The sequence below is a fragment of the Nasonia vitripennis genome, chromosome 3 (assembly GCF_009193385.2).
Source record: "Nasonia vitripennis strain AsymCx chromosome 3, Nvit_psr_1.1, whole genome shotgun sequence".
NCBI lineage: Eukaryota > Metazoa > Arthropoda > Insecta > Hymenoptera > Pteromalidae > Nasonia > Nasonia vitripennis.
This window is the reverse complement of record NC_045759.1, coordinates 22830305-22847847: the sequence shown is the minus strand read 5'-3', so window position 1 is coordinate 22847847 and position 17543 is coordinate 22830305. Positions and strand designations below refer to the sequence as shown.

Here is a 17543-nt window from a genome sequence, read left to right as displayed (position 1 = left end):
CGGACGATTGAAACGTAAGGATAGATCCCGATTTACGGAAAAAGGGAGCAAGCGCGTGTCTCTCAACCCTCTCGATCATCCGCAGACGTTTTCGCTGCGGTTTGTCACTCTGTGGTGTTGCGCCATGATTCTGCAATAGTCCGAGCGCGCGGCTCGAATCGATGATGAATCGACGTTTTCCCGTGAAAATATTATTCTTATATTCGACCGGCTCTGCATCAGCGGAAGCGTAGGAGAGAGAGAGAGAGAGAGAGAGAGAGAGAGAGAGAGAGTTTCGTGTTGTTTCAAAAAATACATCGATTATAGTACACGCGTAGTTGTGTGGCGGTGATGTTTTCGTTGCGCAATTTTCGCCCCCGAGTGTGTACAACACGAGGGTTGAAGTTTTCAGCTACACTCCCTCGTATTTGCAAAGTTAAGTAAAATACGAAAAATTGCTGCTCCCTTTTCTATTATCGTCGCGTCGTTGCGGCTGTGTACAAATCGCTCTTGCGCATGAAACTTTGAATAAACATAACGCGCTTTGTTTTGCTACTTGTTGGCGAAGCGTAATCACCGAGCAAACAGAACTCGTCCCCGGCAATTTAAACTTTATCTTATAGACAGTCCGCGTTTCTTTTTTTTTTGCAAACCCTCGTAATACCGTTATATGTATAGAAACAAAGCCGAAAATTTCGCTCCAATTTCCTCTCTCTCACTCTCTCTACAACGGTCAGTTCGCGCGGTGGACACGCAACTCGCTTCCTTCGAAAAACCGACAGCAGCTATGTCCGAAATTCGACGACGCGGAGCTGCTAGTCTGGAAATGAAAAATGCATATTACACACTATTCCCCCAAAAAGCGGCTCGGCTATTGGCAGTCGTAAAACTCTCTCTCTCTCTCTCCTCAAAAATGCTAGACAGGGGCATCTCTCTCTCTCTCTCTCTCTCTCCCCGGCATCGAAAAACGGGAAAAAAGAGAGAAAAGGAATAATCATGGGGTAGTGTACAGCGGCAACAGCGACGGCGGCTCGACTTTCCGCGCGGTGGGGGTAAGCTAGATTCGGCCGGGGGTAGGAGAGAGAGAGAGAGAGAGACACACACGGGACGAAAACAGTCCACACATGACAGATCGACACGAGGCAGCGAGTCGTGCGTACGCCTCGTCGTGCGCGGAAAAAGAAGAAGAGCCTGTATTGAAAGAGAGACAAGAGAATAACAAGTGGCGCGTGGCTCCGTTTTGTGTACACGTATATACTTGGAGTCGAAGCGGAGCGGAGAAAGCTGCACCTGAGAAAGAGAGCGAAGAAGTGACTGCTCCTTCGAGTGTCCGTGTGCGAAGGTTCCTCTCCCCCACTCGCGAGCAGTCGCCACGTGTCCCGAAAACTTACGCCCTCGTCTCGCTCTCGTCCTTTGAAAGTGTAGCGGCGCACGCGCCACCACCACCACCACCACTACCACCACCACCACCGCTGCCGTATACTCTCTCAAGGAGTATAGTGTACGCATCAGTCCGACAGACGGAGAGAAGACGAGAGAGACATCGTATACAGAGAGTTGGTGCGCGCGCGGTGTTTCGTGTGCGCCGATGCGCTGCCGCCGGCGAGAACATGACTGCCGCGAGTGTTGCTACCGCCGCTGCTGTTGTTTCTGTTGATGTTCTTCATTTTTTGTGCAAACTTGTGCGTACACTTGGCAGATGATGCTGTTCCCTCACGAGGATTCGAGACGTTGTCGTTGTCGTTGTTGTTGTTGTTGTTGTTCGGGGGAAGTGAGTTTCCTGCCGCACAGGAGAAGGGTAAGATTGTGCTGTCTTGTTACGTTGTTGATGCGAGCTTATTGAGAATCGGAAGTGCGTGATCGATGCTTATGAATTATTGTTTTCATGTCCGAGGCAATCGCGGCTCGATCTACTACCACGCGAGAACCGCTGTTAAATTGTTTATAACGCGCGGTGCATCACGGCGAAATCGTTTCCCTATACTATATCACGCTAACAGCGTATTCGATTCTATAAGCAGCGTTGGAATGAAACGTCCGATCGATTTCCTACAGCGATGCACAGCCTACCGGTTGAAGGAAAAAAAAACTGTAGAAAACTCAAAACTCAAATCAACCCCCGGCGTCATTAAAAGCGCGCCCCGTTACAGCCCTCGAGAGTCAAGCCTCAGCGGCAATGCTCGATCACGCCTACGCCTAATGAGCTCCGCCGGCCGGCCATAGTATACACGATTCTCTCAATTTTCTCTCGAAAATCGTCGTCCCCAAAAGAGCGAGGGCGCGCGTGACTCATCTGAGCCCCTTCCTACTGACGCGCACACGCTGACGGGGGTGTCCGAAACTTTCGTTTTTCTTTCCCCAATACACGCACTTTTATCTATCTATCTATCTCTGGACCGAAGCTCGATTTTCGCCGAGTAAAAATCATTACGACATTCCAAATTGATGTAGAGAGCCGTCCTCCTGCGCAGGCCCGAGAGCCGCTCTCTATTGTGCGTGCGCCGGCGCCAATGAGATTCATTAATAAAGTATCGGATTCCCTTTGTAGGCTGGTCCGAAATTTCCAGAGAGGGAAGGCGGCTCTTATCGCGCGCGCGGGGAATTCGAAGTCTCTCTCTCTCTCTCTGCGCGCGCGATCATTCGAAATGGTCAGAAAATCGATAGGTGGCCGCCGCCGCTGCTGCTCTCGACGCCCGAAGGGATTGAGCGCTAGTGTGTATATGTGCTCTGTATACCGCAGCGGCGGCGATACGATTATGGCGCGACCAAAAATTATTAAATTTCCCCCAAGAGCCGGAGATTCTCCCCCTCGCTTCTCTTCTTCTTCTTCAGGAACTTTTGCCAATTTCTTAAACTACGCGCTCGCTCGTTCTCTCTCTCTCTCTCTCTCTCTAATCCACTTTATTTATATTGCATGTATAGACGCGGATGGAGAGGAAAACTCAATTTGCTTGACTTATTAAAAGCCGCATGGGAGAGAGAGAGAGAGAGAGAGAGCTGCTCGCTCGGTCGAAAATATAATCAGTCGGCCGGGGCGAATTCATATTTGTTCGGCGGAGTTTTCCGCAAAGCTGCCGCCGATACAATTGCTCCGAATTACGCTTGATGGATTCATTAATTTATAACGCCGCTAGAATTACTTGGTATCGATTATCCATTAGCCCGCGTAACTCTGAGCTCTCGTCATATCGATTTGATTAATTTTGCCCATTTTCAACGAGTCTTTTTTTCTCTTCTCTGCCCGCCTCCGTCCAGAGAGTCTAGCGCCGGAAGAGCAGCGACAGCACGAGCGAGCCAGAGATGTCGTCCAGCCAGGAGACAGCGACGACGACGTGCCTGCCGGCCGAATCGACGACGGAGATCGATAGCGAGGGTTCGAGCTGCGAGGAGCGCGGGGGCGAGTCCCGGCGCCGGCTGCTGGGCGACCTCGAGGCCGGCATCCCCAAGAAGCGCCGGAAACAGTCGACCCCCGTCAAGTTCTCCACTACCAGCAGCAGCAGCCTCCCGACGTCCGGCGACGCGACGGCCGGCGACGCCGAGTCCGAAGACGAGACGAGACAGCTGGACTACGCCGAGGAAGGTAAGCAGCCCTCGAGCAACTCGCCGCACTCTAAGTCCATCCAGGGCCAGCAGCAGCAGCAGCAGCAGCAGCAGCACGCGGCCGTCAAAGACGAGAACCTGAACAATGAATTCCGCTGCCAGTACTGTAGTCAATTTTTCGGTAGTCGCGGCGCGCTCGAGCTGCACCTCGAGTGCGAGCACGGCTTTCAGAGCCAGCGCGGCGGCGAGACGCCGGCCTCCGCGAGGTCGAGTCCGGAGATGAGCGTCGCGCAACCCTCGGTCAGTCCGATCAACCTGTCGGGCATTAGCATTAGGAACTTCGCGACGAGCAGCGCCTGGCTCTCGGGCCAGAACCAGCTGCAGCAGGAGGCTTCTCTCGCGGCGGCGGCGGCGGCGACGGCCAAGCTCCACGCCGCCAGGAACAACAACCACTTTCAGCCGATGCCCGCCGGCTTTCCCTTCCTCTCCATGCCCGGCTTCCCCATGCCTGACTCCGCGCAGATCCAGCGCGCGGCCATGGGCCAGTTCCCCAAGATCTTCAACCCCGACGCCTACTGCGACCTCTGCAACAAGGAGTTCTGCAACAAGTACTTTCTCAAGACGCACAAGGCCAACAAGCACGGCATCTACATGGAGCCGCCGGCGAGCAGCCAGCCGTCCCAGGCCGACGCGGCCGCCTCCTCGAGTCCCTTCCTCGGCACCTCGAGCCCCATGGGCCTCAAGCTCCTCGACCAGCAGAGACTCGAGAGCAACGGAATGCAGCAGCAGCAGCAGCAGCAGCCCAGCATCCCCTGCGACATGTGCTCCAAGCGCTTCAAGAGCGAGGACTCACTGAGGAAGCACCGACAGAAGATCCACCTGAACCAGAGCAGCGACCCCATGGACCCGTCGTCCCAGCTCCAGATGAGCCTGCCCTCGTCCTCCGGCGAGGAGGAGCGCCAGAGCCCCGGCGGCATGGAGGCCCTCTTCAAGCAGGAGTACAGCATAGACCAGGAGGACTCGTCCTTCGCCTCCGTGTCGAGAGCCCCGAACATGTCGCCGCCGCAGCAGCAGCAGACGAAGGACTCGGCGCTGAACGGCGACAGGCTGCGACGCCTGGGCGTCATGAACCCCGAGGCCTTCTGCGAGATCTGCTGCAAGGAGTACTGCAACAAGTACTTCCTGCGCACGCACAAGCTCAAGCGCCACGGCATCTTCGTGCCCGAGACCGACAAGTCGCCGAACCCCCCGCCACCCGGGGCCCCCGCCACCTGGCACCAGGTCCAGACCAGTCCGCTGAACCTCATCATGGCCGACGGCCTGGGTAACGGCTCCGAGTCCATGGACAGGACCGAGGAGTACGCCTGCCGGAGCTGCGGCATAAGGTTCCAGACCGAGGGCCTGTACCGGCTGCACGTCGAGAAGATCCACCACGAGAGCGGCGAGCAGTCGTCGCCCAGAGCCGAGCAGGAGCAGGACTCGACGGACCAGCGCACCGACTCCATCTCCGAGGACCTGCAGAAGCTGCAGACCATGATCCTCCAGCTGAACGGCCTCGAGTCGAACAAGGCCGCCTCCTGCGCCCTCTGCGGCAAGGACTACGACACCCCCAGCGCCCTCAGGAGCCACATGGTCGCCGAGCACGGCGTCGTCCCGGAGAACCTGACGGCGACGCCGCCTCAGCAGCAGCAGCAGCAGCAGCAGCAGCAGCAGCAACTCGCGAGGGAAAAGTCCTCGCCCAGCGCCGCTCAGGTCTTCTGCAGCATCTGCGAGAGGGAGTACCCCAGCCAGGAGGCTCTGCGCAAGCACATCGCGGAAGACCACCAGCCGTCGACGCCCACCAGCTCCACGACTCCCCAGCTTCCGGCCTCGGTGCCCACGACCCCCAAGTCCAACGCCTCGTCCCAGCCGGAGACGGGCCGCAAGCCCACGGCCAACATCACGCCCACCTCGAGCTACTGCGAGATCTGCAACAAGGAGCTCTGCAACAAGTACTTCATGAAGACGCACATGCAGAAGATGCACGGCATCGAGATCGAGAACGGCGCCCAGATCGGCGGCGTCATCTGCAACATCTGCAAGAAGGAGCTCTGCAGCAAGTACTTCCTGCGCGTGCACAAGCAGAACACCCACGGCATCGTCGAGGAGGGCGCCACCGCGGGCAAGCAGGAGAGCTTCGAGCCGCCCGCCAACCCGGAGGATCTGGCCCTCAAGCCCGAACAGCTGGGCGACCTCAGTCTGCGCTACATCACCCACTTCACGGAGGTCTGCCCCATCTGCAACCGGCGCTTCCGCAGCCCCAAGTGGCTGAAGGTCCACCTGCAGAGCGAGCACGGCAAGACCGGGGTGGACAAGTGGCGCGAGATCGAGCAGTACCACCAGTCGCTGCCCAAGACCCCGTCCTCTCGGGCCTCGGGCGCCTCCAAGAGCTCGCAGCAGCAACCGAACCCCAACCTCAGGATACCCAACGGCTTCGAGCCCAACCAGCAGATCCGAGCCGACCTCGCGGCTCTGGGCAACCAGGTGCTCTCCAACTTCTTCGGAGGTGCCGGCGCCGCCGACGACCAGCAGGCCCAGACCTACCGCTGCTCCCAGCTGCACTGCAACTTCTCCACCAACATCCTGCCGCTGTTCTTCCTGCACGAGCGATCCCACAACCACCAAGACAACCCCTCGGCCGCCACCGACAACGAGCGTCTGCAGATCCAGTGTCCCATCTGCGCCCAGAGCTTCTCCCAGCCGGAGATGCTGCGCCAGCACATGGCCACCCGACACCCCTTCCCGGGACTGCTCTCCCAGTTCCCTCTCCCGCTGCTCAACGACTTCAGCCTGGGCAACGAGCAGCAGCAGCAGCAGGTCCAGCTGGCCGACTACGAGGTGAAGGAGGAGCTGCGCCAGCCCAGCCCCCAGATCATGAACGAGATCGACACGAACAAGATGAGCAAGATGAAGCAGGAGGACCAGAACCAGGCGGTCCAGGTGATGGCCCAGGGCGCGTACAAGTGCGCCCAGTGCGGCTTCGCCACGGCCAACCTGAACCGCATCAAGAAGCACATCCGCAAGGACCACAAGAGCCTCGGCGACCCGGCCGAGACGGCCCTGGCCGAGCTGAGCAAGACCCTCAAGGACGTGGCCAACAAGCACAAGGTCCCGGCCAGCTACGCCATGCCCCAGGACCTGAGCCTCACGCCCGACAAGACCATAATGCAGCCCTTCATAATCGAGGAGCTCTGCAACGAGGCTCCTCCCCAGAACAACGGCAACAACGGCTGCGCCAACGACGACGCCAACAATCCGAGGCGGTTCGCACCCGCCCTCGTGTTCCTCCCGGTCAAGGCGAGGGTCAGCGGCAGCCTCACCATGTCCTTCACGCTCAATCCTGCCTGAGAAGCCTCCTCCCTCGACGCTCGTCCCGAAGCCGCCGATCCGCAGCGGCACTAGCACGTGGTTACTGGTTCCTATACGATATACTATATTTGCTAAAATTACGCCGTGTAACTCGGGAAATAGGAGATAACGCGATTTATACAGGCAGGTACATTTACACGCAGTGGCCGAATATTTTTTTATAATTACGGCGCTGATAATACACCCGCGTACGCGCGTTATCTCGCTGTAAATACTATATACTATACACACTAGTAATCGTAGAGGCAATTGTATTAAGGCAAATTGGTGATCAAACAAAGTTCCTATTTTCAGATAGAAAGAAAGAGACACAGTGCGTTATATACTTATAGAGGCGACGATTCCGCCCGACTCGACCTTCTCGCGCTTCTCCTCGCCGATTATGTATCAAACTCTCGTACACAAATACGGTTTTGCGTTTTTTTTACTTTTCTCCTCGAACGCATACTCTTCATGGCTCAAGCGGTTCACTTTTCTACTATTATATTACATAGATGTAATAGACACTGTTACGACTGTTACGATACTCCGAGGCCTTCTGATCGTCATCGTTCGAAAGCGAATAATCATACATACTTACGACAATGCCTTGACGAGAGCCGCACGCTATTTCGATAATATTGTAGAGAGTATATAGTTTTTAAAACGAGAGATAGAGAGAGAGAGAGAGAAAAACAAAACGTAATATCAGCGAACGAAAAAAAAACTATCTATGAAACGAACTCAGGGTCGACACAGTATAACCCGCAACCAAAAGTACAATCGTATTATAATACACAGCCAACCGAGCGCGCGCGCGCACGCGAGAAAAAAGAAACGAAACAAAATAGATCTCTAAATATATTTAAAAGAAAATTTTTAACAAAATGTATATGATATATGTCTATATCGAGAGCGCTGCAATTTTTTACGAAAATATCTATTGAACGAGAGAGCTGTAATTCTCGAAACCAAAGAATCAATGCCACTTATTTTTTTCGGCCATGATGATCAAAAATTTTTTGTGCTAGTCAGCGAATTCATCTCTTTAATTCTTTTGTAAAATCTAGTCTTTGCGCACACGACGACGCACCTTTGGCACATTTTGGGTATAATACTTTAATTTTCGCATTATTAGCGACGATGAGCTGTTCGTTTTTGTGCCTTGCAGCTTGCGAGAAACTGAGAATCAAAAGTTAACAATGTACTAATATATAAATTTAGGCGATGTATCGCATCGCGAATAGTATAATATTATTGTTATGTATAACGCCAAGCTTTGGTTTCTTCATAGTCAACGAGGATACTCATATAGCATTAGGCTCGCGAACTTGTAAGGACAATTTTTATTTATGTCACTAAACACAAATTCTCTGCAGTTTCTTCGAGAGCCGTAAAAAAGGTGACGTAAGTAAAAAGTGCATCCATCTCGAAAACGAGGTCCAGTCATCAGGGTCGAGAATTTTTTTCTCAAATCCACGTAAAAAGTCGCGCGTGGCGCGACCCCCTCGAAAAATTCGGGGCTTTCGAAAAAAAGCCATATAACAGCGTTTTTACATCAACGGCTCAAAATCGATCGAAATCCTCGGGCGCGCCAACAGCTGTTCCTCGAGCTCTCGGATATAGAAAAAGAGAGAGAGAGAAAGCGAGTAGTGACCAGTGCAGTCGCCCCAACCTGACCCTCTCTCCCCGAAAAAGCTAGTGCTCGCGAGCCGGTGTGTCCCACGGACAGACGGTCGCATTTCCGATTTCGAAGAGAGAGAGTGAGAGAGAGAGAGAGAGAGAGAGAGAGAGAGAGACACACGCCCTCCGCTCCGCTTAGGCATAGGTGCGCTCACGTGAAATTTCCCGTTTTGTTTTTTTTTTCGTCCCCGTGTACAAACCGATCGTTGAAATTAATTTACCCGGCGACGGACCGTTGACCCCCTGCAGGCGTCCGTGTGTGCGCGCGTAAGCGATAAAGAAATTTAAGGTTTCAAATATTCCCGATAAGCCGAAAAATTAAGAAGCTCGCGCTCGGTTTTCCTTCGAACGGAATCGATTTGCATATAACTAACTTTAATCTACTCGTTGGCCGCAAAAGCATTGTAAATTCGTTCACGGAACAGTATGAATAGCCAGTGACGAGTTCCCTATATGCTGCGCGCGGCAAATTCAACTTGTTTCCTCTCCGCGATTCGCTTTTCAAAAGCTCGAGCAATTTACGAACTTAAACTCTGCCCTAACCCTCGGCAAACATCGCGTACTCGGAGAAACACACAAGAGAGCGCCTCGCGAAATCGGTGGGTGAATTTTTAAAGCCGTAGCTCAATTTTTCAATCATCCCCTTTCCCGCGATAATGCCGTAACTAGACGCGTTTCTCCCCAACAACTCATACACACGTTGCTTCACGCTCCAGGTAATTTCTACTTTCTCTTTTTTTTTTTATGTAATTCCGTGCATTAGATTATAGGCGAAAAGTTGAACGCTACAAATAATAGTCATAACGTGCTGCGCGTCGAGCGAAAGCGAGAAAGGCACACGGACGCGCTCACACAGACACACACGTAGGCCGGTGAAATATTCGTGAAGGTCCGAGGGGGAAAAAAAGTTGGCCGGCGAAGAAAGCTTTGTCGTGCGCCCCGTCATTCACGCATAAATGTATTCAAATTCCCCGCTTTTGTCTAGAACTGCGCGAGCTCTAGCCCGTGAATCATTAGTCTCTCACCCCAGCCCGACTGCGGAGCGTCGCGCACGCGACTTTATAGGGTGCGTTTTCCAAAAATTCGGAATTAGCATGCGGCAGGCAGTAGTGGCTCTCTTTGCTTTTTGGCGCATTAACATAAATTCTACGGCCCGCTCGATCGAGTCCATTGAGAGAGAGAGAAAAATCGGGGCCTCGAAATAAATTGTGCATACCCGCGCGCGCACCTATATATGACACTTGCATCTATAATCGGAGGGGGGACACGAGGGGCGGAAAAACCGTCCGAGGGACAGTTTTTAGACACAGACGGCCAGAAAATGGAAATTATTACGCACGACTGCTGTACTAGCCTTGGGGATTTTTACATACAGCTACGGGGGTCGCACAGCCGTAGCAGCGGGCAGATTGTAAATCGAATCTTGCGTAATCTCTCTCTCTCTCTCTCTCTCTCTTTCCCTGCGCGTGACCATTTTTCTCGGGGACACGGAGCGCGTGCGGGCTATTGTGCGCGACATGCAAAATATGCCCGCGTCGTAAATCCGAGAGAGAGAGAGAGAGAGAGAGAGAGAGAGAGAGAGAGCTGGGCGCCCTTTTAATTGCCCCCGAGGCGCGCTGCATTGTGCGCGACGATGATGGATTTCGAGTCGTTGAATTGTGTGAATAAGCTTGCGTCAGCGACGCTTTTCGAGAAAACTGCGGAAGCGGCGATTTTTCACAGTACACATACGATTCTCGCGTTTGTCGCTATAGTTTTTCGTTGGATCGTTTGATTTAGAGAATTTTTTGAACGACGCTGCGAGAGGAGGACAGGTGTGCATGCGCAGAAGAGCGACGAGTTCGAATTGCCTTTGTATTGATTTACAATTATACATTATGAGCACAAAATCAAACGTCGACCGGCGCGCCGGGAGACACAATTATTATATACTATTATTACATGATATACACGAATATATTGTGCGACGTATATGAGGTGTATAAGATTAAAAAATTGTACTTTATATATAATTTACGATTATATACACGATTTATTCGAGAGAGAGAGAGAGAGAGAGAGAGAGAGAGAGAGAGAGAGAGAGAGAGAGAGAGAGAAAGAGAGATTATCGGGAGGAGCTGTGTATGATAGAAAGACAAAAATTATATATATTCGCGCGTGTAATATGAAAAGAAAGGAGACATTGCGCGCGATGATCTTTCTAGGGGTGTTTCTATGTATAGTATATAATGTCTAGTCATTTTTCTTTGGAAGTGGTTTACAATTCCTATGCTATATCGATATACACTTATAAGCTAGTCGACAAAAAGGAGGTATTATATCGCGTAGTCAAAAATGAATAGCGAATTTTCTTTTTCGGATATACACACGACGGTGTGCACGAAAAAAAAAGAAGAAGCAACTCTCTCAGGGCTTATCGACGACCAAAAATTCTGATCTTATTTCATGATATTACATTATCGTTTCAGGCGCACGCAATTCGATTAGCTCTCGCACCAATTTTAGTTTTACACTAGCTATACCCTGTGTATTTATTTGTATTTATTTGTATTTATTTGTATTTATTTATTTATTTATTTATTTACACACCTTAGTATAATTTTAGTGTAATCGTCTCGTCGTATTATTTACTATTATGATTTCATGTGTGATCCTTGCTCTGTAATAAACATTATTTTCCTTATTTGCATTTGATTTCGTTTTTCATTATTGTTACCAAAACCCGCACGTTTATTAAATGTAAACACACCACATAAAACATATTTGTCATCGCGTACATTTCCCTCGCGCAACAACAACAAGTGTCGTCGCCGCGTTACATACGTCGAAAGTCCGTCGAACGGAGAAACGCCCGGCAGCTTTATCGCTCAAAATCGATCCTTGCATAGAGAGAGAGAGAGAGAGAGAAAGAGGCGAGTCCGCACAGAAGTAAGTGCATAAATTAATGCCTCGTGACCGAGTGTAAGCGTGATTCGCGTGTTACATCCCGAAAAATCAATGCCCCCGCGCGCGCTCGTCGTTAGAGCCATAAATAATAGCCGAGGAGGAGAGAGAGAGAGAGACAGAGAGAGGCGAACTTCTCTCGCGTGAGCTAGCGAATTTCTGGCCTCCAAGAGAGAGAGAGAGAGAGAGAGAAAAAATTCCGGACTGACGTCCGTCGTGTGTCCGGGTAAATGACACCGCGCTATCTCCCCCACTTTCTTTCGAGCCGCCGCGTGCCCCGAGCGCAAACACACAAAGAGAAATCGCATGGGGAAAAGTAGAGAGCCGCAAGATCGAAAGACGCCCCCTGTACACACACACACACACACACACACACGGCCGCGTATAAAAATCAATAATATCTCACGCTTTCCGAGAACACAGAAATTTGATAGAAGCCGAGGGATGATGGTGCGCGCGCGCGACTGTATGTGTGTGCGTAGGCGGTGTCCGATGTAATTAGTGCGAGGCGCTCTCGGGGTGACAGTTTCTCGGCGCGCGCTGGACCGAGGGGTGCGTGGGCGAGTTCGAGAATTTTCTTCGTCCAAACGATTCGCGTTATCGCGCGGTTAAAAATGCCGGACTTGTCTCGAGGGCCTGCCGCGTAATCGATAGAGGCGGTCACGTGACATTTCTCCTCTCGGATATTTATTATATCGGCTCGCGCGCAGAGTTGTCGGGGCAGCAGGGGTCGGTCAGCCCTGAGTAGACGAAGGTATCGAACCGACGCTGCGGATCTCTGCCCCCCCGCTGACTTTATTTTATTTCCCCTCTCGCTCCTCTCAAAAGTAGTCTCTCATTATCGCCGGGCGTCGTAGATTTTATTTTTCTCCTCGTTTCTCCGCAGAGAGGAAAACTCCGAGCGAGCGAAGTGGATCGCAATTATCAAGCTCGCGCCATGGCAACTTGGAAATTTCATCTGCTCTCTTTCTCGTAATAATTTTATCGGACTCCCTCTCCTCTCTCTTTCTCTCCGCCCTACGGCTCGATAATGGCGCGATATTCGGAAAAGCCCCTTCCGTCTCTCTCTCTCTCTCTCTCTCTCTCTCTCTCTCTCTCTCTCTCTCTCTCCCTCTCTCTCTCTCTACAATCGAAATGACCCTATGAAGACGTACGAGCGGCGATATATAATACACGCTTTCTTTCCTACAATTTCGTTTGCGCGCATTACATTCGACAGGCGCTTTTGTGCCCGGCTCTTAGAACAATGAGCGAGCAGTTTGTCCGCGCGCGAGCGACATTATCGGAGACAGCCCATTCTCACCCCATTCAGCGCGCAGGTAGACACTGTGTTCGTGTGTGTAAAGTAAAAAATAAATGGCCAACGGGGAGAGATAGAGAGAGAGAGAGAGAGAAATGGAGAGAAAAAGGGTGAAAACGACGAATTCACGCCGAAATTCGAAAACTAACCCTTTATTTATCCGACCGGCTGGCGACAGGCGTCGGCAGAAAAGCAGCGAAAGGGGGAAAAAGAATAAGGCAGGGAGAGAGAAAGAGAGCCTCGATTTCGGCGGATTTCACCCCAAAAATTTTTCAGCTGCGGCTCCATCGATTCTTTCCTCCGTCTCTCTCTCCCCCCCCCCCTTCCCCTCCACGGCGCCGAGAGCATCCCAGAGGCGGATTTACACAATATTTTGGAAATCCCTTATTATACAAGCGCGTGCACGCGCGGGCATTGTGAGACGCGCGACAGATGGGCTCTCTCGGCAGCGAGGAAATTGGAAAAAGGCTCGTCGGAATGAGCGTAAAAACGGCAGATCGTGAAATTAGCCGCTCGTGCGGAAGGGTAAACGGATTTCTCCTTTTTTTCGGAAAGGGACACGCGGCGACGAGAGTATTGTACTTTAAAACGGGTGCGCAATGAGAGATTTTTTTTTGCCGTCGGGGTCGGTATAAATAAACAGATGCATTCGCGAGGGAAGGGTATAATCGTCATTTGTCACACGCGTTGTTGTTATTTTTTTTTTCTTTTTTTGCTTCTCCATTTCAGTTTTCATTGTACTCGCGGAATGAATTTTTGGCTCGCGTGTGTGCGCACAGCCCGCTGCAATGTGCATCATTGCCAAACCACAAAGTTCCTATTATATCGTCAAAGACGTTAGACTATTATTATTACGATTATTGTTCCATGTGTAACGATTTCGTTTCATCGATATATAGACACACACGAGGCATACACGCAGGCACACAGAGAGTATATGAACATAAACATAAAAAAAAACAAAGAACCGGACCAAAGTTCAGTGTTTGTACAATAATAAATCGACGAATTATATATTTGCATATGTGTGGCATTGCGTTGCGCACAAGCGAGTACATATTATTATATTTATGGAGAATATGATATATTACCGTATAGCTAAGCTAAGAGAGAGACGAGAGAGAACAAAATTTTTTTAGAGCTGCGCTCGCTCGCGGCGCACAGTAAGTGACTATATTTATGTATGAAGTGTACATTGTAAGGAGCACAAATCAAAATTAGCTGGTAAGGAAACAAAACTATTACGTAAAAGAATAAAATGAAGAAAAATTTAAAAGCGCGCGCGCGTGTGTGTGTGTAGCCTCTTTTCGAGAAAAGGAGATGAGTTGCGCAAGAGAGTTGCGGAACGAGATTTACGATAAAATACACATTATAAGCCATTGCGTACACACATGCTGATTTTAAGTAGAAATTTGGATTATACATAATGTGTGCAGCCTACACAGGGGGAGAAACAAACACGAAAAGGTTTCGCGAGTCAGGGTCATTCTATATGTAAAATTTCGTCGTGCATGCGAGCATAATCATGTACATACGTACGAGTCAGGCGTATGTATGGATATATTATGAAAAGTAGAAAAGGCGCTGCACAAGATGAGCATATATTTATTAAAAAAAATAAATAAAGAGAGATAGACGTTGGAGGTTGGTAGAAAAAAAAAATTCACAAAGTGAAGTCAAAGTACAACGGATGCGAGCAGGGAGGCTAAAAAGAAAACAAGGTCGGTGATGATAATGTCGATAGCGAATTAACGTTTAAGTCTTAGTCGTATATATTTATAGATTGCTGGATTGGTGAACTTGAATACGTAAATCGCGTTCGTGTGATGTACATATACGGTGTAGGGAGAGGCTCGCATATAGTTAAAAATATATAACAGAGAGAAACAATCGCATGCAATCAGAATCGTAAATGAATCTTCGATCTTTTTTTCATACGCGGCAGATAATTCAATCGTGATTTACAATTTTAATACCACACTCTCAGACACGGACGGCTAAATTCGAGCGCGATATTATTATTATTTTGTACGCCGAGGAGAGACTTTTTTTCGTATCTACACACGAGAGAGAGAGAGAGAGAGAGAGAGAGAGAGAGAGATTTACTGCTACTAATACTGAAAGAAACTACTACATACTACGTGGCCAAAGCGACGCGCAAAAGCACGATATTATTATCGAGATTATAAAAGAGAAAGATAGAGAGAGAATCGAATGTTCCTAATAAAATGCTTTCAAACTAATGGATATTATTCTTGCGTATATTTACTGTGTATAAGGTTTACGATGGATGTTATTATTCACGAGAGACGCTCGCGATAATGTACCTATGTGTTTATTTCGGAGATTTTTAAGATCGCGATCACGTAAAGTGTGGACAAACAAATTATAATAACTGTACGATGATTGATCTGGAACTAGTGCAATGAACGATTTTATAGATTTATACACGTAGAGTCACCGGAAATTCAATAACATTGATATTTTTGCCGATTGGAAAAGAAAAAAATTATATACACACACACACACACCACACGTGAACAGAAATGATAAGGTTTAAGGTAAAAATGAGAGATAGGACTTAAGAGCAACGGAAATCAAAATCTTGAGATGAATCAAAATTAATTTATAAGTATATTTATAAATTTAAGGCCCCCTTATAATTGTCGATAATTATTATTATTATATTGTTCGTTAGCGCGGAAGCGCGCGATTTTATTCTAATATACATAATACACAAAGAGAAACGAAGACGACGCATCGACGAAGCTTCTGTGTACTTGAAACATCAAAATATATTATAATATCGTGAATACCTCCTCCTCGTACGCCGAGAACGAGACACGAAATGTTGTAATTCTCTTTGGTATAATTATGTTGTTAAAAAAGATGAAAATGAGAAATTGCACGACGAGCGTCAGCGAGATATGAAGAGAGAGAGAGAGAGAGAGAGAGAGAGAGAGAGAGAGAGAGAGAGAATCGTGTAGCCCATTATCATCATCATTATTGCCATTACGGAAATCTACAGATTCGCGTCGCCACGACATATATCTCTCTCTCTCTCTCTCTCTCTCTCTCTCTCTCTCTCGCTCGGGTTCGAAAAAGGATGATTTTTGTGCGAGTATAAAATAACGCTCTTTCGCGGAAGCATTTGTATGATGAGATCTATACTGACAGAAGAAATAAAATGATAATATTGAATTTGTTCGTGTGTCACTTTTATTATGCACCTGTTATTTTATTTGACTTTTGTCGAGTTTATTTACGACAGCATTATCCTTATCCCTGCGTATATTCTATCTAATAACGACAAATCACAAAGGTCGCTATTATTCAATTAAATACACACACACGCACACACAACATATAAAGTGTAAAGTATATTATACTATTTACTATTCCATTCTATTATGCGCTTATCTCGGCTTGTAAATAAAAAGCCAATTGTATGTGCACCGAGTGATAAAGAAACAAGCAGACAAGAGGGCATATTATCTATGATTTGATCAAACACATTCTATTAGCCTGACTAACCTGACGGAAAGAGGCAAAATTCAAATTGATTATAATGTTGCAAGATTGCGATGATCATCATCATCAGCCGTTGAAATAAAGCGCGGCAATATGAACGAGATATAAACGCTGCGGAGGAGCGAGAGAAGACTTTTTTTCACCGCTTCCGCTAACTTGCACTACTTCTTATCACTTCTGCAAAACGTGAGCTCGAGTTTCAGTCGTGCGAATTACTTTTTATTTCCTTTTATTTATCGCATTATCAGATGGAAAACACGTGTGGTCGTCGGAGCTTTTTTTTTCTCACATCGATCTCTTAAAATTCCACTCTGGTTTATTTTCAGTTTGCACTCTCGAGCTTTACAACATTGTTTACGCCTTCGGTGAATCGTTCAATTAGCCAAAGGATTTCGTCAAAATTTCAAAGATTCTCGAATCGCGCGGCGACAAACGAAATTGATGCAAACCCCGCTGATTATGTTTCGTACGAGGAAACGATGAGCGGAGATAATGTGTTCGGCATTATAACAGAACAATAAAGTCCTACAAATCGGCCTTGACATTTTTCTTACGATTCAAAATAGCGTACGAAGATATAATACTTCTCGGAACGTAACTCGGCGAAAATCGAAATAGCACACAAACACAGGAGTGTATAAAGTGCAATCTATAACTCGAATCAAAATCGCGATAATGTTCTTCATTGTTATTAAGTGCGCGATCGTACCTTCAGATTCAATCGCGGCTCTTCACGCTAGCGTTGCGACAAACAAAGCTTCTCCCGTCGCGACAATATACGCGTTTCTCTCACGCACCACTTTTTTATAATCTAACTCCCAGGAGCAATTTATCGCTCGAGTATATGGCGCGACGGAATTAGATTTTAAAAGGTCGATGCATCTGCTGCGTCGTCGTTGAGCAATAAAAATTTCCGAAAGGATTGCAGTTTTACAACGCGGGCTTAGCGCCGCGGAAAATTAAACTCGATTTTACGGCACTTTGATGCGGCGTGTGTTCTCTCTCTCTCTCTCTCTCTCTCTCTCTCTCTCTCTCTCTCTCTCTCTCTCTCTCTCTCGCGCGCGCGCGCGCGCACCCCGACGATTGACGTCATCTTTTGTTGTGCATGTTGTTAGGTGCGACATGCGCGAAGAATAAACGCCGAATCGTTCGCTCGTACGATTGCGCAACGTTAATTATG

At 48.8% G+C, this 17543-nt stretch overlaps 1 protein-coding gene across 1 annotated transcript; it reads left to right on the top strand.

Moving 5' to 3' along the window:
* Window positions 1–1123: 1123 nt before the first annotated feature.
* On the top strand, window positions 1124–16033 carry LOC103316150. The gene is made up of 2 exons (XM_031927776.2): window positions 1124–1777; window positions 3235–16033. Exon 2 carries the CDS (start codon window positions 3280–3282, stop codon window positions 6904–6906), a length of 3627 nt encoding a protein of 1208 aa, XP_031783636.1. The 5' UTR covers window positions 1124–1777; window positions 3235–3279; the 3' UTR covers window positions 6907–16033.
* The last annotated feature ends 1510 nt before the right edge of the window (window positions 16034–17543 follow it).